This window comes from Nuphar pumila, unplaced genomic scaffold (assembly GCF_984573655.1).
Source record: "Nuphar pumila unplaced genomic scaffold, dmNupPumi1.hap1.1 HAP1_SCAFFOLD_561, whole genome shotgun sequence".
NCBI classification, from domain to species: domain Eukaryota; kingdom Viridiplantae; phylum Streptophyta; class Magnoliopsida; order Nymphaeales; family Nymphaeaceae; genus Nuphar; species Nuphar pumila.
The window spans coordinates 27,822-52,407 of NW_028323399.1; the positions used below are offsets into that span (position 1 = coordinate 27,822).

General features: G+C 52.4%; 2 protein-coding genes and 2 pseudogenes across 2 annotated transcripts; 2 read left to right on the forward strand and 2 right to left on the reverse strand.

Annotated features, from left to right (window-relative positions):
* Window positions 1-1,951: 1,951 nt before the first annotated feature.
* Window positions 1,952-2,696, reverse strand: LOC149810066 (protein NRT1/ PTR FAMILY 8.5-like). Its single transcript, XM_089994451.1, has 2 exons — window positions 2,601-2,696; window positions 1,952-2,485 (listed from the first exon to the last, which is right to left on the reverse strand). The coding sequence occupies exons 1-2, from the start codon at window positions 2,694-2,696 to the stop codon at window positions 1,952-1,954; spliced, it is 630 nt and encodes a 209-aa protein (XP_089850577.1).
* Window positions 2,697-2,721: 25 nt separating this feature from the next.
* Window positions 2,722-3,599, reverse strand: LOC149810067 (protein NRT1/ PTR FAMILY 8.1 pseudogene; annotated as a pseudogene).
* A 5,077-nt stretch (window positions 3,600-8,676) lies between these two features.
* On the forward strand, window positions 8,677-9,198 carry LOC149810068 (NADH-cytochrome b5 reductase 1 pseudogene; annotated as a pseudogene).
* A 4,678-nt stretch (window positions 9,199-13,876) lies between these two features.
* On the forward strand, window positions 13,877-21,418 carry LOC149810069 (DNA excision repair protein CSB-like). The gene is made up of 10 exons (XM_089994452.1): window positions 13,877-14,561; window positions 15,035-15,055; window positions 15,464-15,837; window positions 16,501-16,788; window positions 17,108-17,332; window positions 17,910-18,253; window positions 18,714-18,996; window positions 19,483-19,676; window positions 19,961-20,389; window positions 20,872-21,418. Exons 1-10 carry the CDS (start codon window positions 13,877-13,879, stop codon window positions 21,416-21,418), a joined length of 3,390 nt encoding a protein of 1,129 aa, XP_089850578.1.
* The last annotated feature ends 3,168 nt before the right edge of the window (window positions 21,419-24,586 follow it).

Consider the following 24,586-nt stretch of genomic DNA (forward strand, 5'->3'; position numbering starts at 1 on the left):
CACAACGATGGGAAGCGCAACTCTTCAACGACGCGCGATCTAGAGATCCCACATCATATAGTTGCACGCATCCGAACCGCTGCTGAGATTCCTCGTTCAATTCGTACATGCAGACGGCAAGAAGATTGGTGAACCCTAGAACTGGACAGAACTCAGTACTGTCACAGTTTAGCTCCATCCTTAGTGCTTTCAGGGGCTGCTTGACACTCATTGTACAGATGTGGAAGACTGGGATGCGCTTGTGCTTAATACTCCTATTAAATTTCTCCTGTTTGATGTACAAGTCTCCAGGGATGAGGACTGACGCTTACAAAAAAGCTTTTACAAATAAGTGGCCATTCAGGCAAGCACGCCGCGCCACTGCTAACAGCAAAGGGCCGTTACGTTTGTAACTCCCGTGGCATCGACGTGCCCCTTGTCCGTCGCTGTGTTGGCAACACGATGATTGAGACGTGCTGCGTCATTGATTGCTGATGCGTTCTCTCGCCTTGATCTCCGAAACGCAGCGGTAGCAATGCGGCGACCGCACTGCGTGCACCGGTGGGTGTTACAAGTACTAATTCACCAAGCCCAGCAAAGGGAACAGCAAACTATGCTGCCCGGAACCTCGTGTGTGTTTCAATCGCACTGCACAGAGCATGCCCGAGCTAACGTCTGAATTTGAAAGGTTGCTACCAACGGCACAGGATTCTAGGGGCGCATGCGTCAAAACACAGCAGAATTTCCCTGCCGCTGCAGGTCCTGACAGAGAAGAAAGTAACTTGCAACAGCAGCGTGCTCTTAACGATACCCGGCTGGAAGCGCAGGCGTGATGGGGCAGTACGTCACAGAACGGCCATACACACCCACATCTGGTGTACCAGATTGGGGGGTGCCGCTCCATTGGTAGCCATATCCTGGCAACTGCAATCGTCCAGTGATGGCAATGGCTTGGCTGGTGGAACTGGCATCTGCCGACGTGCTCACAGCAGGAGCCAACCTGTGAACGCCTGCGCAGGACATTTGTGCTCACTCAGATACCTGTCAAAAAGCGCGGCTGCAGGGCTTGCATTGCAGCAATATGCAGACAGTCGTGACTCACAATAACAAGAAGCCATGCACAATACAACAACAAATTGCAGAATATGTCACGCCGTGCCATGCCATGGCACTCAGCTGCAGCGACACTGCAAGAGATCACACAAGGTGCAGGGACGAACAAGAGCGGCTGGGGCACGTACCAGGAGCGGGCTGCATCTGGCCAGTCGTGCCAACACGTGGCATGGGGCCATGGTGCTTGACAACCTTGTACTTGTAGCGCATTGCAACAATCACAAACAGCCCGGTATTGGCCAGCATCAGGCCTGCAAGCAGGACGAAGAACAGGTCCAGACGGCTGCCGTGCCGCAGATCTCGAAGCCAGGTGGTGTTGTGGTCCACAAGGTACATCAAGAGCGCTGACACGTAGCCCCCAAGGGCTGTGCTAAGCAGGTTCAACGCCATGCAGCACGAGCGCATCACGTCAGGCGCCTGATCGTAGAAGAACTCCATCTGCCCAATCGATGCAAGAACCTGCACAACCAAGAGGGTCTCTCCAAGGTTCCGTGCATACAGTGCGTGCAATTGCCCTGAGCAGCACGAGGATCAACCACGTGCAAGCGAGAGCTAATTGGTTATCCAACAGTTTTCAACACGATTTGGAGACCTTTGATAAGACGTGTACCCTTGAAGTGAGGCATTCAACATGATAAGTTGCCATCAAAGCTCCAACCCCCAAATGCAGCTCATCAACCCAGCCCTGGCAGCCAGAGAAACTTGCTCTCGGCGGGGAAGCTCGGCCACAAGAAGTTGCGCTGCATGCAAACGAGGCAGATAGATCACGGCACAAAATGCACAGTGGGGAATGCACCACCTAAGCAACATGGTACTGTCACCGGAAAGTGGAGGCCTGCATCACAATCCCCACCTCAAGTCACACCTCTGATGCGCCAACAAGCAAGTACTGGGTCGCTTGCTCCATGACGCCGATGTTGGTGCCTGCTGCAATCGCTGCCATGCGTCGGCGCTCAACGTACGCCGCAGCCAGCATGGCGAACACCGCCGCAAACATGCCCCAGCCGATGCGCTGAAGCATCGTGAAGCCACAGCGGCAGCGCTTCATGAGCGGGTTGATGATCCCATCGTACATGGGAATGAGCACGATGATGGAGAGGGTGTTGAAGATGGTGAGCGACGCGGCTGGCACCTCAAACGTCGTGCCGTCCACCCACGGAATTACACGGTCCATGTTCTTGCCCTGGAGGACGAAAATGGTGGACATCTGCACGTAGATCGTCCAGTAGAGGATGGTGAGTAGGAATATGGGGAACATGCGAACGACCATACGCACTTCTTCCACCTGAAGAGCTGTGTAGCCATTGTCACGGCCTGCGCGGTCATAGTCGTCCTCAGGCTCCAGCGGCTGGGCGGCGTTGGCGACCGCATCTTCAAGCCACTGGTACGATACCTACAAGCAAAAGTGCGCACATCTTTGCAATGGGGTGCAGGCTGATGTTGACCAGGTCACATCCCGTGACAAGGCCGTGAAGCAACGTCTGTGAGATGGCCATCAACTTCATTACATCTGCCATCGACAGCGACTGGTATTGTTCACCAGCATGCTCTGGCCTAGGAAGCGCAATGTTCAGCACAGCAAGCATGTTACCATGGATGACCATGACACGCGCAAACAGCATGTCAACTTCACTGACGATGACTCACCCCGGGAGGCATGTGATTCCGTTCAGCGTCTTGGGCGGGCTGAACGGGCTTGCGTACAAAGGTTCTTGCTATTCGGTGCTTGAGGGCAGAGCAGACAACACCAATGACACGTTCCAACGGTGATCCAGTAGGCTCCACGTGCTTATACAACTTGTAGCCTGCCAAGAACAGAACGATGGCAAGAACCATAGCAATGGCGGGAATGCCAAAGCCAATGCCCCAGTCCCAGCCCTGCAAAACGTCAAATGTCTCAGGAACATCAGAAACAAAATAAAATGCAAACAAAATATGTATGGAGGGCACGCCTGCAGAGACACTCATAATGTCCTACAACGCGCACTGAAACAGCCACGACGCCATTGTAGAAAAGAATTGAGAGCACGACAAGTCGATCGTGGCATGCTCAACCATATTTGAACCTTTCCTGTCTTCCTGTTGTGTGAGCGAGATGCATGTTACTGTGGCATCGTATGATGATTGTTGAGGATACAGTACGTGAGCATCGGCTGAACTCCTACCTGAATCCAGACAATAACTGTGCAAGCTATCAGCGAGCCAACGTTGATGAAGAAGTAGAACCAGTTGAAGAACGACTGTTTGTCCAGGCGCTCCTGCTTGATTTTATCATCAAACTGATCTGCCCCAAAGGCGCTCACATTGGGCTTGATTCCGCCAGTGCCAAACGCCACTACGTACAGCGCAACATAAAACACCGTCAGCTGGAGCCTCGAAGCTTGGTTGTCTAGTGGCTTCAGACCAGGGACTATGGCAGTTGCAGCCATCCCAAACATCCCCTGCAAGCAGCAGCTCGTGTCAAACAGAGCCCCTCTCCACAGCATCCACAGCATGTGACAAACCATATTCTCTGTCACCAGGACAGGTCAGGCCATGGTAGGTCAGGCTGGTCCAGGTACGCTTGCCTCAAGTGATGGTAACGATAGCACTGAACCAAGTAGTTCTTGGAGTTGCCAATGTCCATGTGGATGCGGTGGTGTTGTAAAAGATACATCATCATCATCACCAGCGTCAATGATACACCACTGCAAATGTGCAACATTCACGTGTTGCGTATGCTTGCCGATGACTGATATTCTTCGCATCTTGAACCCTCCACGTCATATTACCACCATAGAAGGGCTGCTTGTCAAATGGCACGCCTTCTGTTGATAGAGTTTCAACATGAATATCATTGCACAACTCAGTGGTTGGATAAAGCATATCCCATGGGAGATCATGAATGAACGCAGCTGGCTATGTATGGGATTGGTCAACTGCAAGAGTGGCACAGTGACAAAAATATGGCCATGCAAATTCAGTGTCCTGCAACAGCCCGTTTCACACCCTGCTTGTAACCACTATAGTGACAGAAGGTGGACGTACAAGGGCATAAACGATGGAGAAGACAAGGACAGTTTTGAACCTGCCCCAATAACCATCTGCCAACCAAGCGCCCAGCAGTGGAGTCAGGTAGCACGTGCCCTCAAACAAGCTGACTTGCATGCCTGCGCTGCCAGCATCCATCCCCATTTGCTCGGTCAAGTAAATGACCATGTTCGTGGCCAGCCTGCACGGCAAGAGGACGCTCTTTTACTGCACAACATGGTCATGAGTCGGACTCGTTTAATACCATCAGCAGCTTTGAAGGGACAAAACCCACAACAATGCATCAGCCTCTAAACTTGAATTGAAGCTCATGCTCCCCATGTCAAAATGTAGGTGATTGTCACAGATGTTTTGTTGCCATTAGCAGCTTTGACAGAACAGCTGCCCCGCTCGAACTACAACATTGGCTTGGTTTGTACCAAACATTCATCAAATGAATGAACATGCATGTGTTCATGTCTGCATCCCATGCCTGCTGATGACAGGTATCGGGTGCTTCCAAGATGAGCATGGTTGATGCTTCCAAGAGGTTCACATACCCATAGAACGCCAGTCGCTCACAAAACTCGTTACCTGCGCAGACAGTAAACTCTAATTGCAGCTTTGCATTGAAGGACGTTCGCCTTGTCAGACAATTGAACATCTGAATTGTCCCATCGACTATGCACCGCCCGTCATGACAGCGACATAATGGCGAACATCAGCGGCGCTGCAGCACCATCAAGTTGATGACCGTGGTCTGTGGGTGGTGATACTTGTAAAAGTAAATGCAAATTCACGCACATGAAGCGACAAGAGCGACGTGACACTCTTGTTACTGTGTGCTTAGCAGTGCTCATGACGTCACTGGCACAGACGTCACACAGCATGATCACAGTATGTATGGTTTTACAGAATTACGGGAAAACCCTCATCGTCTGATTGGCGACAAGATCCGCACTTACTCTCCAAACTAACAGGGGTGGCAAGGCCCTCCATAATACACCATCGAGATCTTGACAGTGCACGGGAAACAAGCACGGGAACCCACCTAGAATGAAAGGACAGACTGTCAGCAGCTTGGATGTTCTTTGTGGCTGCCGGCCATGTTCCTCAAGAAGAGGTTCACGCTCCATTCTGAGCGACTCTTCTCGACTGCTGTCGTTGTGGGCGCGCGGGTGCGTATCCAAAGGAGTCAGTGGGTGTGTTAGGCATATGTATATCGCTGATCACGATTCAATGCCAGGTTCGGAGCTACAAAGTGTCAAAAATTTACACAAAACAGGTCATAGTGAGTAGGCTTCGACTACTGCCACGTAGTCGATGACTGGGCAACGCAAACAAGTGTTTTTGTCACCCACAACCACTGCAAGAAGTTACAATACATGCAAGCAAAGTCTACGGGAACACGTACCATAGTACTTATTTTTGGCAAATGCGCTAACTCAACAGACAGTGGCATTTCTTTCAGCCTTGGACCTGGTGCACATTCAGATAAAGCAAGCGAGGCCTTGGTATCCACGCCCCAGTTCCTAACAGCTGTCGCCTGAAACAAGCATCACCTTTTCGGCAGAGCAGATGTGTACACTGTGATGCTGTTTCTGGCATACCCGTTGGTCGGAGCTTCCTTGAGGTCCAGTGGCACCGGCAGTGCTTCGAGCACCGACAACCGAGATGGTGAGTACCACATGAACGCTCATGCAGTGATGGCATCGATGAAGACAAATCGTCCAGTTCCTATCAAGCATAGCACGCTGTTCGCAATAATTCGTGTTTGGCTGCAGGCGTACAGAGTTATTGCCCAAGTGCTCGTCAACGGAGGCGTGATGATCGCACAAGCAGCGGTACAAGCCTTCCAAAAAGCTCTGATAAGTGCGTCCTTTGTCCTCCCTGCTGCACTCTCCTTGTTTGTGCTTGGGCTTTCACGGGACTTCCGTGCTGTGGGTGGCTCGTCTTTCACGCTGGTCTTGTAGAACCTGTATGCCGATGTTTGACATAGTATTCCGGGATTCATCGGCAAGCGCATCCGCTGGTCGTTGCCGGGATCAAACACAGCTTCGCCGCTGCGTGACTGCATGGACGCCCAAGTTTGCGAAGCTTAAGTTGTGCCCACGCCGTGCCTTTTCTGAATTGGTGATGTTGTAGTGATAGGTTTTTTATCAAATCGTGACATTGTGAGTCAGTGCATAGACAGTTGACGCGACTACCCTCAGCTCCAGGGTAGTGAACCCTGAGCAGCGAGGCAGCATGTAAGATGTACGTCGTGTGTCCCGCCTTTCTGTCAGTTCCATATTTGTAAGCTCAACTAAGATGAACATGCAGTTTGTTGGCATCTGTATAGGCGTGGCCATTGTGCAGCAGTAGCAGCAAGCATTGCCGAAGTTGATGGCATCGATCCATTGTCTAGTAGCCTACACGTTGCTGAAATATTCTCAGAACGCCTGTGAATCTATCACATGACTGATGCATCGCATACTTTTGAATACAACAGGGCAACGTCTACAGTCAAGCAGCTTCAGATGCATGTCGTATATACACTGAAAATCTGGGGCTTTGAGCACCCTTTGGAAAAGGATGGATAACGGCCGATACTGCGGTCCGGCGTGGCGATTGCAATGGTTCCATTTAAGACATTGTTATAGGTGCATCCCACATGACTTACTCATGAAATGCGAAGCAGCCGGCTGTGCAAATCCAATTGGCAATGCAAAGCCCAAGGGTTGCCTAGAATATGAGTGATTGAAACTGCTGAAGTCTGCCAACTCCTGTGAACCTCGTTCCTCTCAACGCACTACGGAGTTGAAAGTGGCCTCACGTCCGTGCTCAAACATGTGGCGTTTGTTGCAGACGCAAACAAAGCCGGCGGAGCAGAGGCGCTGAAGCAGGCATCGAAAACAGGTCAAGTGTCGCTTGCAGAGGCGCAGAAGATACTCGGCGTGGAAACTGGCGCGACTTGGGATCAGATAGAGAAGGTGTGGTGTTCGTTATGTTCAAAACACCGCTTTTGTCACCTCTTTTTGGTGGAGTGTGACTGGCCTGCATCAGTGCAATCGTTCACACCCAGCTGCAAGTGAATTTTCTGCATCGGCGTGTTTCAGTAGCGGACTTCACTATGTGCTTCCTCTGCCTTGGCATAGCAGACTCGACGCAATGCAAGGTTTTGTAGTGCTGCCAGTGTATCCCAATTCGCCCGCTGCGATTTCAGTGTTGCATTTTTAACTATCTCCATGTTTGGCTGGCGGGATGTTTCAACTTTGGTTGATCTGGCTTGCACTACCGGCCTTGTTACGTCCAAACTCTCTCGTCACATCGACGGAATGATGATGATGTATCTTTTTACAACACTACCGCATCCACATGGACATTGGCAACTCCAAGAACTACTTGGGAATCCGTGTTATCGTTACCACCACCTGAGGCAAGCGTACCTGGACCAGCCTGACTTACCATAACCGAATGCAGCTGGGAATCCGTGGGACGAGGATTATGTCTTGCGTTTGCAGAAGCTTTTTCTTTAGCATGTCGAATGTTTCATACTGTGTAACGTCACACAGTGGGCGTATGTTGTGAATTATATTGCGGCATTTCTGCAGAGGTTGCTCATACCACAAAATGCTGAATAACTGATGGTCGGTTGAGATTTGTTTGCTTGCAGAAGTACGAGTACCTGTATAAGGTGAACAGCGAGACTTCTCATTACCTTTTGTCAAAAGTATATCGAGCGAAAGAACGTCTAGACGAAGAGCATCCGGAGGAGGCGGCAAAATGGAAAGAGAAGGTTGGCACAGAAGCAGAAGGAACAGCCAAGTGAATGCCCTGTATTTGAAGAATGATGTGAATGGATTCATCTGGCAATGTCTCTTGGCTTTGCTTGCGTTTCTGCCCTGTCTCATTTTTTACTTGCGCGGGGGGACCAAAAACGTTTGTGTCCCCCGCAATCACCACCTCATTTTGATGTAATTTTCCTTTTTTCCTTCCCGAGCCAGCTGTGAAAAATAGAAATTGTGCTTATGCATTCGGGCCGGAAGAAGGCATAGGCAGAAAATGAGATGACGATGAACATTGTGTGTATTTTTGGCTGATCTCGAGATAGAAATCACTGGACGATGGGATCGAAGAGTACGAGTAGCACTATGGGGACAATCTTCTTCCTTGGGCATAAGATGAAGTTTGGAATTTTCATTGTGTGACTGCCCGTGGGTGGGCATGAAGCCCTGGCAACACCCCTGATCTGCCCAAGATCAGTGTCCGTGTCAGAAAGTGTGTACGCGTATCGCACACGCGTACGTGGCAGCTCTCCAGCGGCCGGTGTTCCTTGCAAGGCTAAGACAGTTTGCAAAACTTGGACCAATGTAACGATGTTTTAGTGTGCATCAGGCACGAGCGTCAACCCAGCAGACCTCTCGTCACCTTTAAGAACACGTGCATACTGCAAGCCCCCTTTGCCTGTGCCGTGCGAATTCATCCTGTTGGCCTCATGTAACGCATTTTCAGTCTGACGTTATGTTTTAGGGGTCTTGCATTAAGGCATTCAATGCATCAAAGCAGGAGCTTCTTGTGCCTTTGGAAATCATCATGGACTGGCCCACATCCCAGCTATCCTCCTCACAACTGTATGGCACCGTAGCCGTCGCGCTTGCGACTTTAGTGTTCTATTTGTTCTTTGTCAAAAAGCGTGCATTTTTGGACAAAGATCAGTTCAAGCAGCTGAAGCTGATAGAGAAGGAGACCCTGACTCACAACACCAAACGCTTCAGATTTGCTCTGCCCGGTGGTACGAGACTCGGTCTGCCCGTGGGTCAGCACATTTCTTTCAAGTTCGTTGACGAACAAGGCCGGGATGTTCTGCGTTCGTATACCCCGGTCACTGGAGACGAGCAAAGTGGCTACGTGGACTTTGTTATCAAGGTCTATCCCAATGGCAAGATGTCTCAGCACGTTGACAAGCTCAAGATCAACGGATGGCTGCTAATGAGAGGTCCGAAGGGAAGGTTTTCCTATAAGTGCAACATGAGGAAGTCTTTCGGTACGTTGCTCTTTGTTGGCATTTTGGCGGTGGATTTGGCCGCATGTCCACCGCACAGGAATGTCTTGTGAACGTTTGCGTCGCCGCGTGCACGCGTCCTTACAAGCTCTGTATATGAAAGCGCGCATGAGGGTAGTAAGTGCCCTTGATTGTCTGCTATTGAAAGTGTGTTTGAGGCCGCTTGCACGAGCACAGTTTGCAACCGCTACTAGGCACGTTTTTGCGCTCATGTGACGAGATCGTTCCAGCCCCATGGTCTCCAGCCCGGGTGCCAGTATCAGAGGGCCTTGCCACCCTGTCAACAGACCTCTCTGATCATCTTGCCACTCCCAGAGATGGGCCATGTCACAGTAACAGCCTTCTTTACTGTAGCAAGGGAAACATGGTGTGAGGTGAGCACAATCAGAGTACGCAATTCCTTGTGCAGCTTGATGGTGTCGGCAGTCTGATCAATGTGTTAATGGGACACGACCTTGCACAATGTAAACAACCTGGGGACATGCAAGGGAGGCATTGCTGACAACTGTTTGGCACCCCCTGGCCTGCCACTTCTGTCACAGGAAGTGTAAAGAAAGCAATTTGGAATTCCTTACTACAAATTCAGCCAGGGTTGATGATAGTTTTGTTGGGTGAACCCAGATCACCCTTACAGATGTTGGCATTGCAGGTATGATCGCGGGCGGAACAGGGATCACGCCAATGTACCAAATAGCCAGAGAGATCCTGCGGAATCGCAAGGACCATACGCAGATATCCCTGCTTTTTGCCAACGTGAGCATCGACGACATCCTCATCAAGGAAGAAATCGACAAGCTGGTTGCGCAGCATCCTGACCGCTTCCGCGTACATTACGTCCTTGACCGCGCTCATGAGAACTGGACAGGCGGTAGAGGATACATCACCCCAGAGATGATTTCAGCACATTGCCCTTTGCCATCTCCTGACAGCATGCTGCTTCTGTGTGGGCCCCCACCAATGACCAAGTCGGTCGAGGCACACATTCAGCAGCTTGGGTATTCCAAAGATCAGTACTTCTGTTTTTAGATCTGTCTTGGGCACAGATGCATGCATTTGTGACCGTGTCAATTCAGTCTGAGAACTTGCCTGGCTGCATTTGATTTAGATGGTATGATGGTACGGGCGTGATCAACGTAATTGACGCCCAGCCCTTTGACCTTGGGCTGCTAGTGTTTCGGAGCATGGATGTAAACTTTCATTCCTACATGTCATAACGTAAATCCCTTTGTTTACTTCATGGGAAAGCCGAAACCCCGACATGAAACAAGATGATGCGCAAGCGTTTTGCTCGAGTTCTGACTACCTTTAACTCGCCGGTATGACGTGGCATGACAACGCGCTCATCTGTGGGCAGACACGAGCGCGTGCAACGCAACTATGCATTCGGTGCGTAGTGATGTAGCAGTTGTGTTGATCGCAGCGCATCTCCGCCCAGTATCCCTCAGAGAATTTTTTCTTCTCTCTGACTACGTGGTACGTACGGGGGATTTGGCGTTCCTACTGTAGCGCATGCGTCTCGGACGGGACGTGTGTATCCGCCTCTCGTAGGCCCTAAGCCGAACACCTGGCCGACCGGGGTCAGGTCCGGGGCTTAGGGGTTTCATGCCCCCCTACACTGTCACGCGCAGTGGCTGCCTCATCATCATCATAGTGGAGTGACACCCTGATATACCGCTGGTATACACGTCCAGCGACCAACAGATCTGGTATCCCTGTCGTTATTCAGACCCTTTGTCTTTCAGTCCCATTGGTATGCTATCTACAGAAGGTTGAAGTGAAATGTCATGCAACATATGTCTTGGTTCCTAGGTACCTCGAGATATACATGGGCCACTGTGCCCGGGACTGGCGCATGGCGGATGCCAGAATCTGAGATAGGATGCTTGGGCATGATGCGGACACCTTGCTGATGGCTTCTCCGTGCCCAGCGTGCTGGCAAGCTGGTCATGGACAACAGCCTTGTTACGCACTCGTGCTGTTACCATCTGTTTCCTCCTGTCATCGCGTGCAGCATGCCAGTTGGCACGAGACTTGCCTGTACAGAGTGTACGACAAGCGCTTACTCCTGATTGGCAGAGCTGCGGACTTGAGAGCGGCCAGCGCAAGATGTAGATGAAATACTTTGCCCTCATGAGTCACATATGCCCTGAATATTCTCGTGCGGTCGGGAAGATCGACACGACTAAGCAGTGAAACTCGTGTGGTTCGTAGGGCGCCAGCAGGACCCAAGAGTTGCATGTACACTCTGATGCGCACAATATCATCCTGCAACTGCAATGTAATTTGTTTTCCCGCAGTTCTCAGGCTTTCATGACAAATGGCATTTGATGAGGACAAACCTGACGACACGGATGCGCGCCTTCAAGACCTTGGAATTGAAACGGTTGCAGCGGATAGAGTTGAGGCATCTGTAATAGGACAGGTATTTGCCGTTTGGTTTCTTGGTTTATTTCTCTGCATGACAGCCATCTTGATAGCAGCCTCACTCCATAGGGGTTTGTGCAGGTAGTGGACGTGCGTGACGAAGGTAAGCTCGGACTGGCTTGGTAACACGAACCCAGTGTGTGTACACTAACCTCATAAGTATGCTGGTTCATTTCGTTGATGTTTGCAACATGAAGTATGTTGAACCCATTTGTCAAATGAAGCCTACAGCCAGAGATGTAGGATGCCACCTTTTATGTGGGATGCCATCTTACTTCAACAGGCAGCATCATTTGCACTGGCAGTTATGCCATACCACTCAAAAAAGTGACGCTTTGCAGCATTCCATGGGAACGCAATGCACTTATCAAGTGCGTTTTAGAGCCTAGATGAGGATGGCCTTCAGCACGTTGCATCCCCGATGGACGATAATTAGGACAGGGGTGTGCTGCTAGTATTCAATGGATCACAATATGGTGTTGTCTGTGCCTAAACTCATGGGAGACTTAACAATGGCCTTGGTTTGCAGAGGGTGGCCATGCAAGCGGTGTGCAGCGTGAAAGGAATGTTCTCAATGAAATCAAGGCGATCACTGGGCTACTGAGATCACAGAATGATGCAGAGGATGAAGGAACCAATCAGGATGGGTATGTTCCCAGTATGCTTTCGACAAGATGCTGCGGCTGCAGGGCGGAGTTTAGTTTGCTTTCACAACCAGCTAATGGTTCATTCCGGGCGTTATATAGTGGTGGACTCATGCATCAAAGCATGGTGCATACAATAACGCATGCAAGAAGCGGCCAAGTTTCTCCACGCATGGTAGTGAAAAGCATTATCAAGTGTAAGGTGCAGGATGATGACGTCATTGGAATGTGATTTACTGGCGCACATGGACGAAGAGGCACGTAACAGATTATATTTGGCATAGGTATGTTCATGCATAGTGAGATACTGTGTGCTGAAGGGCGGCGCGTCACAAAGTGCAAAGGCTGCTCGTCCCATAGCATCCTTCAAGTTGCATGCGCAATGGTGTGTTCTTTAGTTTATCTTGTAGTTTACGCTTAGGCTGACTGTCTCCTGCAGGGACGTGGTACACACAGTCATGCGGAGCCGGCTGGAGAACTTGCGGACAGAGCTGCAGCTGCTCAAGAGCGGCAGGCAAGCGGGGGCGAGCACGTCACAGGCAGTGGTGCATCCAGCCGGCGACGACGATGCTTGGAGCAGTGATGAGGGCTCAGCCGGCGGTGAGAAGGAGCTGCTGGGTGGCGATCTCGTCGAGACGGAGCGAGAACGGATGATTCGAAATGGCCTTATCACGCCCTTCGACGCCCTCAATGGCCTGGATAGGCAGGTGCGATGCCTCGCCGCCTGTAGATGTTTCACCTGCCGTCTGTCGAGACATGATGACATCGTGCTCGGTGAATGCTATTAATGCATGTTCGAGTGCAGGATCTCTGCTGTGGATGCGCTGTTGACATCAACCTAACCCAACATACGTTGCCGGTCAATGCACCATGTTTTGTGTTGAACTCAATTATGATGGGCACCAAGAATCCATGTATAGTTAGAACATGCATACTTAGGCATGTAGGTGTGGATGCGGTAGTGTTATATGACGACACATTACTACATAACATAGAAAGGCATAGACAGAACTAGATGGCTCAGGATGCAAGCGACCATTTTTATGTTGGAAACAATACGGCTCATTGCGCCAGTGTCCGACAGGTGACCCGCACTGCCCCAGTCATGCGCACGAAGTTGAAAGAGGTGGACCTCTCAGTGCCAGCAGCTGAGACGAAGCTCCATGCCAGCGTTGCTAAGTATCGCCATAAGAACGCCCTTGACGCTGCCGCACGACCAAGCACAAAGCTCCTCAGCCTGGAGGAGCTGCCCCACATTGACGAGGAGGAACACCATGCGGGGAGGTGCCCGTGGAATATGGCACGGCCGCCTGTGCAGCGCCGCGATGGAAGCCACAGCCGACAAGGCGCTCGCGAAACAACCAAACGAAAGCGGCACTCTACGCTCCCTAAGGCGCGTAAGAAGTCTGTGAAGCTCAGTGCCACGCGCGCTGCTGCTGGTAGCAGCGAGTCGGACAGCTCTGCGGAGTCTGATGCTGTGTCTGCAGAAGAGGCTGCATGGGACGAGGCTGATGACGAGGTCCAGGGCTTGGCTGAGTATACCACTGCAGATGGAGATGACTATGATGACACAGGTGCTGTCACCCAGTGTTGTCGTGCTTCTCTTGTCTATGTGATGTACTAATAGCACAGGGGCCGCCACCCGAGAGTTGCAAGAGTGACGATGTGTCAGCAGTGTGTGACGGAGAAGGAAGGGGCCATCCCAACTCCTTCCAGCAGGATCTGGTTGCGGTCAAATGATGCGGTACGCGGATACACGAAACATGTGCCACATGGTGATTTACAGCGGTGTATGGAGAGTTGCCAATGTCCTTGTGGGTGCAGCAGTCCTGTAAGGAAGTACTTCGTTGAAAGAAAATATGCCGCCTGGCGTTGCATAACACAGATATCCGAGGTTGATGTGGGTTCTGCAGATGAGGTGTGGTACTTGGAGCGCCTGAAACGATGGGAGGATGCACACCTCGCTCACCCTGTTGGAAATCCAGACGTACGAGAAGCTATCGCTGCCGGGCCAGGGGGCGCCTCTAATGAGCAAGGGGAAGAGCTCTTGCACCAGGATACGACCCCCCCCTCATCCAACGCAACTCCTCCTGCGGCAGTGCGCACTTCATCTCGCTCCGGTCAGCAATCTGCTGGCCAGGCCGGGGGTTCTGTGCCTGTGGAGCCGTCATGTGGCCCGAGTGGCGCTAGTACTTCGTCTGCGGCGATGGGTGGAAGATGTGAGGACAATACAGACATCACTTTTGCAGGAGGGTACCGTATACCCTCGAGAATTTATGATGAGCTGTTTCCCTATCAGCAGGTGGGCGTGAAGTGGATGTGGGAGCTGCACACTCAGCGAGCTGGAGGTGTGTGACACACTTGTTTTGGCCTCGCTAACGTTTTTGGTAATCAACCTGTGTTCTGCATGCAATTGGATATGCGTGTTCTTCTTGGATGTGGCGTGTGTGCTGTGTGCTTGCAGATGGCTTGCCATGCTGGAGATAGCATTGCTTTCCAAGCTACTCATGGATCTGCCAACACGGAAGACAATAGGTAGACATTGTCGTCGTCATGGCACCTTTCTATACAGCTTTTGCCATGAACACGAAACTGCGTTGCCATGAGCAAGAGAAGGGAAGCATCAAATATGCATTGCATATGCGACAGGCCCGCTTAAAGCCCATTGTGAGCACAAACCACATTCAGTGGCTGGAATTTGGAGCGGCCAGCTGCACAATAAGTAAGTACTGCTTCAGTCACACCACATCCCTTATTTACCTTGGTCGGTAGGGATTTTTGCTCAGACAGCAGACTACTTACCGTTGCGTTGTTTTTGCAGGCATCATTGGCGACGAAATGGGTGTGTTACTCAACCTTGAGATGTTCCGAACTGCCTCAGGAGCTCATGCATGCACATGTCTATACGAGCGCTAAGATTGCTATGTGGTCTTGCAGTTTCATGAGGAACAGGCCACAGTTTCCCTCGCATAGCACATGCACTGATTCATATGCACAACCTTCACGAGCATGCTTCACGAGTTTGATATCCGCTTGTGGTCATGGCGGGCTTTAGTGCTAAGGGGCCGATTAGCATTATTGCATAGCCACAATAGTCGCAGCACATCTGCATTGCATCGCAGGGGCGTCGTGTTTTGTCCATGGGATGGCAGGGCATGACGGACATATACGTTCTTCCGGCACTACCGCATCCCCATTGCACATTGGATGTCAGAACCATCAGCAAGAATCACAATTGCTCTTTCTGTAGGTCTCGGTAAGACCGTGCAAGTGACAGCATTTCTGGCAGGGCTTCACCACAGCAAGCTTTTCAAGCCATCCCTGATCGTGGCACCTGTGACGACGCTGAAGCAGTGGCAGCGAGAGCTGCGCACCTGGTACCCGCCCTTCCGTGTCATCGTCCTCCATGACATGGGCCGCAGCCCACCTTTCTGCTCCCGCCCCTCCCGGGAGGAGCTGGTTGCACTGGCCAGCGGCTGTGAGTTCGGCGTGCTGCTCACCACGTATGAACAGCTGCGCATCAACATGAAGCTGCTGCTTCCAATCGCCTGGGGTTATGTCATCCTCGACGAAGGCCACAAGATCCGAAATCCTGATGCCAATATCACACTCGTTTGCAAGCAGGTGTGAGCAACGACTGACCCCTCCCCGCCTTTCCCTGCTGTTGCCTCTCAAGGCGACCTACAATGCTGGAGGCATGCAGGGAGCAATGTTGCTGAAAGCGGGCATCATGAGTACAAACTCTCATCTGCAGTCTGGGGTCTGTTTGACACCAAGTGATTTTCCCAATGTAGTGTCCCCAAGCAGTGGGAACGCTGCTTGATGAATCACCTGTCTGATGACTGTCACATCATTCTGTGTTTCTCGGCTGCTTTTGTATCCTTGTAAGGAGCACCACACCGATTCCCAGTTACACGCGTTCCCGATGCTTTGCTCCTCAGAATCGGTGCACGCTGCAGACATAGCTATCGACCCTAGGGAGAGAGCTGCGGTCTCTTGGGACTCGCTCGCAATTGCCCATTTTCAAGGTGCTACGTGTTTTCTATGGCTAGTTTCAAATGCTGCGTGTATGTACAGAGGAATGACTGACTTCTTGACCCCTTGGCGCAGCCATTGTGTGCAGGCGAAACAGCAGAATATCAGTGCTTCGCCAGATTGGGTTTCGACCCCATGTTTGTTCCCCAAATTCATTCCTTTTTGGGCATCTTGACCCGCCAATCAGCGGTCCGGCGAAGCGACAGCATATTCTGCAATATATGCATTCACCCAGCTCATACATGTGTCCAGGTGAGGACAGTGCACCGCTGCATCATGTCCGGAAGCCCGATTCAAAACTCACTCAACGAGCTCTGGTCGCTTTTTGACTTTGTGTTTCCCGGAAAGCTGGGCACTCTGCCAGTGTTCCAGGCGCAGTTTGCGGTCCCAATCGCGCAAGGGGGTTATAGCAACGCGTCGCCGATGGCCGTCTCCTCCGCCTACAAGTGCGCTGTCATGCTCCGAGACCTCATCTCACCCTATCTGCTGCGCCGCCAGAAGGTCGACGTCGCCAAACAGCTGCCCAGCAAAAACGAGCAGGTGCAGACATGTCCACACATAGCAAGCACATGGGTTTGCATTGTGTGTTTGTCAGCTCCCTTCAGAGGGCCGCTGCATACAAATTGGCTGAGCGCTGTTGCATGCCTAAGACCTCGGCTACTATGTGCGCTCTCGTGCTTTCAGCGCAAACAAAACTGTTTGCTTGCCCTGCATGGGACACTTCTTCATCTTGGCGTTTTGTCTTGTGTACAGTCAGTGCCGTTTCAGGTCAGACTCAATGTGCTTTGACCAGTAGAACTCAGTGGGGGAGCAGCCCCAGGCTGGGGCCCAGGATATGAAGCACACGAGGCATTTGCAGGTGCTGTTCTGCAAGCTGACGCACTCGCAGCGGCGTATTTACCGGAAGTACCTGGCAAGCCGCGACGTCGCCGATATCCTCGCGGGCAAGCGCCACTCGCTGGAGGGCATCACCATCCTGCGGAAGATCTGCAACCATGTTGACCTGCTGGACCGCACTACCATGCATGCCGACCCCGACTACGGCAACGCTGATCGCAGCGGAAAGCTTGCAGTCACGTTGCAGGTGCGGTTCTTCCCGACGCATGCGACGCCGTGATGCTTCTGCTTCTGCTTGTGCCGATGGCGTGTAGAGTGGGTGGGGCATGTGCATGCTCATGTGGGATGCGCTGGTTTTCCAGAAATGTACAACTTCTTCGTGCTCAGACTTGCTGGCTGACGAAGCTTGGAAGCCCTGGTGACGCAAGGGCTGTGATGTGAACTTTGTGTCTTTAGTCTGCCCCTTCCCTTGTTCCTTGCTGTTCTGTGTGTGAAGTCGTGCAACTCGTTCTCGTTTTGGCTCCTCCGCCCATTGTCGGGCGACCTTGGCGAATGCAAATAGCTCCAGCAATGTCCCGCAGGTACATCCTCTCGTGTTTGCGTGCAAGATTGATCGCCTGAGCGTGAAAGCCCTTGCTGCCGTGCCGTGCTATCCTTGCACATAATGAATTGGCAGCGAGTCGCAGTGCATCGCCAGGCAGTGTGATTTTTGGGTTCAAACGCCTGCAAATACGTGAAGTTTGGGGTCAGAAATGGCGTTGACCGAATTCTGGCAACACACCGGTGGGTAGTTGCAGTAACGGAATCGTGAGGTTATGTTGAAGGTGCTGGACAGCTGGGCGGAGCAAGGCCACAAGGCGCTTCTCTTTACACAGACGCAGCAGATGCTGGACATCATCGAGCGCCACGTCCGCGAGCGCGGCTTCCGCTACCATCGCATGGACGGCTGCACAGCGGTGGGCCTGCGCTACCGCATGATGGACGACTTTAACTTGAACCCTGACGTGTTTCTCTTCCTCCTCACGACCAAGGTCGGCGGCATCGGAGTCAACCTCACCGGTGCCAACCGTGTGCTGCTGTTTGATCCTGACTGGAACCCCTCCACCGACATGCAGGCCCGCGAGCGCTGCTGGCGCCTTGGCCAGAAGCGCAGCGTGACTATCTATCGGTGTGTGGCCTCCTGTGACGAGGCTGCAGAGGCTGCAGGTTGTCTGGCATCTGAGCACTTTGTAGTTCAACAGATAACTGAGGGCGTTTCCACACCTTAAGGCATGGCTTGCTGAGAAGCCACTTCCTTCCACACAGCGTACAGCAGGCTGCGAAGCAAGCCAAATGCCTCATGTGGGGCGACTCTACCTGTTTGTGGTGATATGATGCTTGCATACCTGTTGCTATTGTCATTGCCCTGCTGTGAGGAATGTGTGTGTTGGCTGTATGTTCCTCGGATGAGCATCTAGAGCATTTGTACGCTTGTTCCGCTAGTTCGACACTCACTGAATATATATATCTCCATGAAGGTCACGCTTGAAATGACATTTACTTGAAATGACACTAAGTCCCACGGTCCGATGGTCAAAGTGTGCATGTTTGCTGGATGTTTTGTGGAAGCGTCATTGACGTGCATGCAGGCTCATTACGCGTGGAACAATTGAAGAGAAGGTATATCATCGGCAGATCTACAAGCAATACCTCACAAACCGCATTTTGACTGATCCCCGACAGAAGCGCTTTGTGGCGTCCAAGGACATCCACGACCTCTTCACGCTCACAGACCATGACCACATTGGTGGCTCCGAGACCGGCAAGATGTTCTCTGCCTTGGGCGGAGAGGTGCTGCCAGAGGACATCCCAGCTGCCGACAGTGACGAGGATGATGACGATGCCGATGACGGGGACAACAAAGACGCGGCAGTTGCTGCTGATGCGCCCGGCGACCGTGCCAATAGTAGCGGGCATGCCAGCACGTCTGGGAGGGGTTCAAAGGGTCGGAGAGATGCAGAAGAAAAGAAGACGACAAGGAAACGGAGGCGTTCACATTCTCTGAGTGCTGCTGTGGTGCGTCGCAACCATGTCTCTTGTGTGTACCGGCGCCCAGATGCGTGTAACACAGTGGCCGTATTTGATCAGAACCTTGATTGCCACACGTGCTTGTACACTCCATGCAGACCATCACATTCTCTTCCGCGGTAACGAGGATTGCGTCACCGGTTGGTTGTGGCGCCGCTCGTCCTTCATGCGACATCCTTACAGACCTGACACGAAGTTTGTAGCCGTTTGTTTTCCTTTTGCTTGTCTTATCACATGCCTATGCTGCAGGGCGCTGATGGCTTGGAAAAGGATGCCATCGCTGACCTGCAGGACAAGTCTGCGGCTAAAGCAACCAAGCAACGGGAGCAGGACGGCGACGCAAGTATACTCAGGGAGCTGTTCGACGGAAAAGGGCTGCACTCTGCTCTTGACCATCACATCGTTGAGAGCGCCAATGACCCCGTGAGGCTCAATGCCGATCGAATAGCTTGCAAAGTGGCGGAGCGCGCGGCGCAGGCCCTCAAGCAATCACGGCAGCAAGTTCGGCAGCAGCCCGTACACTTGTGAGGCTCTCACCTGCCCCTCGCTTGAGCATGCCCACTCATGTTCCCGTGAAGTAACATACCATTGCCGCCTAGCTCCTAACCGCCTAGCTCATACGCATTCTACATGTCAGTGGTCGAGTCGGTCCTGCACTCGGCCCCTGTGCTTCTTGCACTGGCCGAGGCATGTTGCAATGTAGCAGTTTTACTGTGGAATGCTACGCGTTACACGTATCATATTTTCATGCAGTCTCCCCCCTGCTGTGTGCGTTGTGCTGTTGATCTGAATGGATGCTTCCGTGCAGGCCGACATGGACGGGACGATTCGGTCAAGCAGGCGCTCCTGGCCAAAGGCGGTTTGGAAATAGCATCAGCATCGCAACCGTCGTGCGCCCTCGGCCGGCAAGCGAGCAGGGTGTGGCTTCTTTTGTTGGGGCGACGGCCGGCACACAAGGTGCTGTGTTGACTTCAACGCAGCTCATTGCGCGTCTTAAGGCCAAGGATGCACAACCGGAGCCGTCGCGTGATGACCAAAATGCGCAGCTGTGGATGGCTCAGATAGTGAGCTATCTGCAATCACAGGCCGGGCACAAAGCGATCTCTGCCGAGCTTATACAGCATTTCGAGGACACTGTCAACGCCGGTTCAGCCGGCATTTTCAAGCAGGTGCTGAAGCAAGTTGCGGTGTTGAAGAAGCGCAACGGCGCTCCAGGATACTGGGTCCTCAAGCCAGAGTTCGCTTGACCTGTCCTCCTTTATTGCCGTCTGCCTCCCTGCCTGCATGGGTCTCGTTCTTGCCATGCCTAGCAGGTTTGGATGGGAATCAAATGCAATGGCAGCTGGATAGCAGATGCCTCACCATTTCGCCTTTGGCTGGGTAAGGTTGTTCTGATCAGGTTCTGTCTGCATTACGTGCTCGAGGTCGAGACTGGGAGCGTCCACAAAGAAGCAGATGCGTCTGGTCTGGAGATCATGCTTCTCTCTTTTAGGGGGGAGGCAGGGAGTGGATTATACCACCCCAATAATATCGATTGATTTGTAGTCAATTTCTGATAGTTTCATTTGCACCCATGACCGAGGCATACTTTTCAATTCAGTGCGTTCTTGATTCTTTGAGCTCCTGCAGTGTAGCAGTCGTGATTTTGGTAGGGCTAGCGAGAATATCCATGAGGCTAGCTGAAACGTGCTGACAACCGATTTTGACACTCAATCTCAGTTGTGGAGCTATCTTCTCTTCCCCCGGTGCTGCTTCAGGGCGTCAGGCTGAAGCCCTTTGGGCACGATCGGGCATGACACAGTCCCCGGCTATCAGGCGATTCCCTATATTGTCCATCATTGAATCAGTCGATAACTATCATGATCTCATCGGACTCTGCCATTTTTGGTTTCATATGCCTGAAACGTGCATAAGTCATGGAGACAACAAAATGGGGGTGGAAACACATCATGGCCAAGTACTCGGAATTGTGCCATGCTCTGGGAGGATGGTTGCTTTAGCTTCTGTGCACGGGAAAGAGTATCCATCGCAGAAAATGCTAAATAAAACAGTTCGTACTTGGCTTTTGAAGGTGTCAGGAGCTGATGGGCGTGAGGAGAGGCATCTCCACACAAGGTGCCCATGTACATTCAACAACTACAAAAACCAGAGCAAGCTCGGTTTAGAAACCCATCCATCCATGATCATACAGTTGACCAGGCATGTGCATTTGGCATTTCGCACCCACTGCCATGCGAGCACCAACTGCCATGCAAGTACTGTGTGAATATTCATGGTGACACATTCACATGTTCACTCGTTGACGTGCTCTGCAGATTGTTCACACTCGTGATTCCTTGACATTTATCTCCGCCGTATGGCAGAACATATGGTGTTGGGGCAATGCGTTGTGCCCTCAATTGAGTTGCAAGGCCCTTGACGCGGGCGCTCAAACACAGCCATCCGCATTTGCATGCAAGGAGAATTGCATTTTCGCCCCAAGCAACGCAAGTCAGGTGGCAGTCACTATTTTTGAACTGAACCTCAAATTTCGTTCCATGCCATTACCCAACTTACATGATGAGCATCGCGTAGTGCAGAACTCGTACTGAATCAGGGAACGTGCGCACAGGCACTAATCACAGATCCTGCTGGGTCAACACCATCCTGAGTGCACAATTGTCCGCGTCACAATTGCGCTCTTGCCAGCTAGACTCTGGTTCTCTAGACTAATCGCTGTCTAGCCTACGGCAATCCCATTTGCTGAATCCCTGGAGCGTGTTTCCACCAAAGTCCAAGGCGATACGTGGGCGTTCGCGCATCATGCATGTGATGGCCTGTATCTTTTCCTTCTCATGCCACATTTTGTTAAAAGTCAAGCGTGACAGCGAGGAGCATGCGCCCAGATTGCCGCACAGCATGCGAGCGTCTTGCATTGGGAGATTGCTGTTGGAAGTCAAGCTCTTGAGTCGGACGCATGATGGCAGCGCCTCCAGCAGCGGCGAAATGGAGTTCAACTGGAACCTTGACCCCCCAAACTCAAAGTTCTCCAGGAGAGGGCATCTCGGCAATGCGCTAAAAAGCGCCGCAGAAAGCGGCTTATCCCTGGGGCACTCAAGTCGTAGCGCCACAAGTGCCTTGGCCCGGGGCAGTGCGGCGCTGATCGCAGTCAGCTCCTCGTCTTCCGTTTGAAAGTGATCCAAGTCAATCGAGAGCCTGGTGAGGTGGCTCATCTTGGGCAGCTGCTCCGCAAGGTGCTTGTGAAGCCCACGGGCTGCCGGGCACTTCAATGTGAGCGAGCGCAGGCTTGCGGAGAACTCACAGCGTGTCTCTTCGCTGGTGCACAGGCGGCGTATCGGGGTGACGTGACTGGTGTCCTCCAATGTGAGGCTGTGCAGTTGTGGCAGGGACGCAAGCTGGCCGATTTCGGCCGTTTTCACGCGCCAGCACTCGAGGTTTCGCAAGGTCGACACCCGTGGCAGAGCCCAGCTCAACCCCTTGCCGGTCAAGTCCAAGTCTTGCAGCACCAGCGACTGCAGCACGGGCATCGCCATCAGCGCGCTGCCCAGGCCAATGGAATTGACTGGACCTGGATTCAGTCTTCGTGGGTCACCATTATGATAGGGCATGACATGGCGCACAGCCAGATGAGTGAGCTGCGAGCACGATGGCAGTGCCTCACACAACAGCTTGGAAATGCCCTGAGTCACCCAAACCTCAAGGCGTTGGAGAGCGGAGAGGTGAGGAAGGACTGCCGCCACTGCCGGGAAAGATTCGCGTTCTTCAAAGCGGGCCGCGCTGTCGCACTGGATTACCGTCAACTCAGCGAGAGCGGGTGCTTGAGCAAGACGCGCCAATGCGTGCGTCTTGCTTTCTTTCACCTCAAAGAACGACTTGTTGAAGGACCTGTTGCACAAGATGACGCGCTCTTTGCGTCGGGTCGAAGGCACGAGCGCTTCGAAAAGCCTGCACACTGCGTTGCAGGCACGGACGTCGGCCTCAACCACCACGCGCTCCAAGACCAAACGCAGCACCTCGTAGGGGAGATGCTGGAGGGAGTAGTCCTGGCTCCGACCCCCTGCACAGGCACAACCGCTCAGGACGGCGAAATTATGCACTCTGACTCGCTGTACAGCACATTCGCTGATACTCAATGACTTCGCGAGAAAGCTGGTGTGCGCGCCGTGCTTGCTGCAGCGACTGTACAGCAGTTTCTTGTGGTTCGCTGAGACCCCTCGTTCCCTTACCGGCCTGGCCAGGCTCAGCGGAGATCAGGTGTCGCTGCTCAAGCATAGTCAATGACGGAGGATTGCAAGCATGTGCCCCACTGCCTGTGGCATGGGCTGAGCCTATCATAACAGCAGCCTGTCTAAGCATTGAGACGTCAGAAGCATGCGATCAAGCTGGAGCGCCTCTAGCTGTTCGGGCCCATCTTAAGACACGCAACAAGTTCGGCTCGTGTGCAACTGCCTCGCACTGATATTGGCCGCGCCTTCAAGAAGGACGCGATACTAGAGCAAGTGGCAAGTCCGGGTCTGACGCATGGCTGCTGAGTGTTCAGTTTCTAGGGAAAGAATTCTCTGGGTGACAGTTTTGGGATAATCGTCAGGGCCCCGGTGCGCTGACGTCGGCAAGCTTGAGCACATTCATTCAGCATGAGTCAGTCCAGTTGCTTCAGCTTTGACGCCGCACCTTGCAATGACGCAGCGCTCCATGAGCTGCGCAGCTGCTCGAGGACATGGCTGAGAACGAGCTTCAGGACGGACGTCCTGAACTCATATGCGTCCTTGTAACGCAAAGCCCAAGCGTTCTCCACGATACTTCGCAGGTTGCCTGTCTCTCGTCGCTGCTGGCCTATCTCAGTCTCCAGTGCGGCCACGTTCTGGGACCGCTCTGCCAAGGTGCATTGTAGGCCGCAAATGTATGCCTGGCCTGCGGCAGGTATGGAGCCCCAGACGGCCTGTCGCGTGGGGCAGCCTGCCTCAAAATCAGGGGGTGGCGGTGGTGATGGTGGCAGTGGTGGTGGTTGCGGTGACGGTGGTGGTGGGAGTTGTGGTGGCGGCGGGTTGGAGGTAGCCCTCCTGCTAGAAGGTCCTTTTTTCTTCTTCTGTCCTTTCGTTTTTGCCATGACGCTTGGTGCAAACTGGCCTGCACGCGATCCAACGATGATTAGAGTACTGCTCAAACATTAGAGATTCCAACTCTCCTTCATCAGTTTTTAAACGTTCTGAACCCTAGCATTCTGCAATGCAATTGTTTGAGGATGACGTTGAGAATTTTTGTGTGGAAGGCCGTATGGACTCTGCCTGACTAGGATTGTGCTTGCTTATGATGCTGCATGCATGCTGTATTGAGCATTTCTTGCATGCGGTACAGGTATACGATTGGGCTTGGGCCACGAAAACCACCGGACGGGCACGCAACGCGTCCAAAGCATCCATTGATGTTCAGTGAT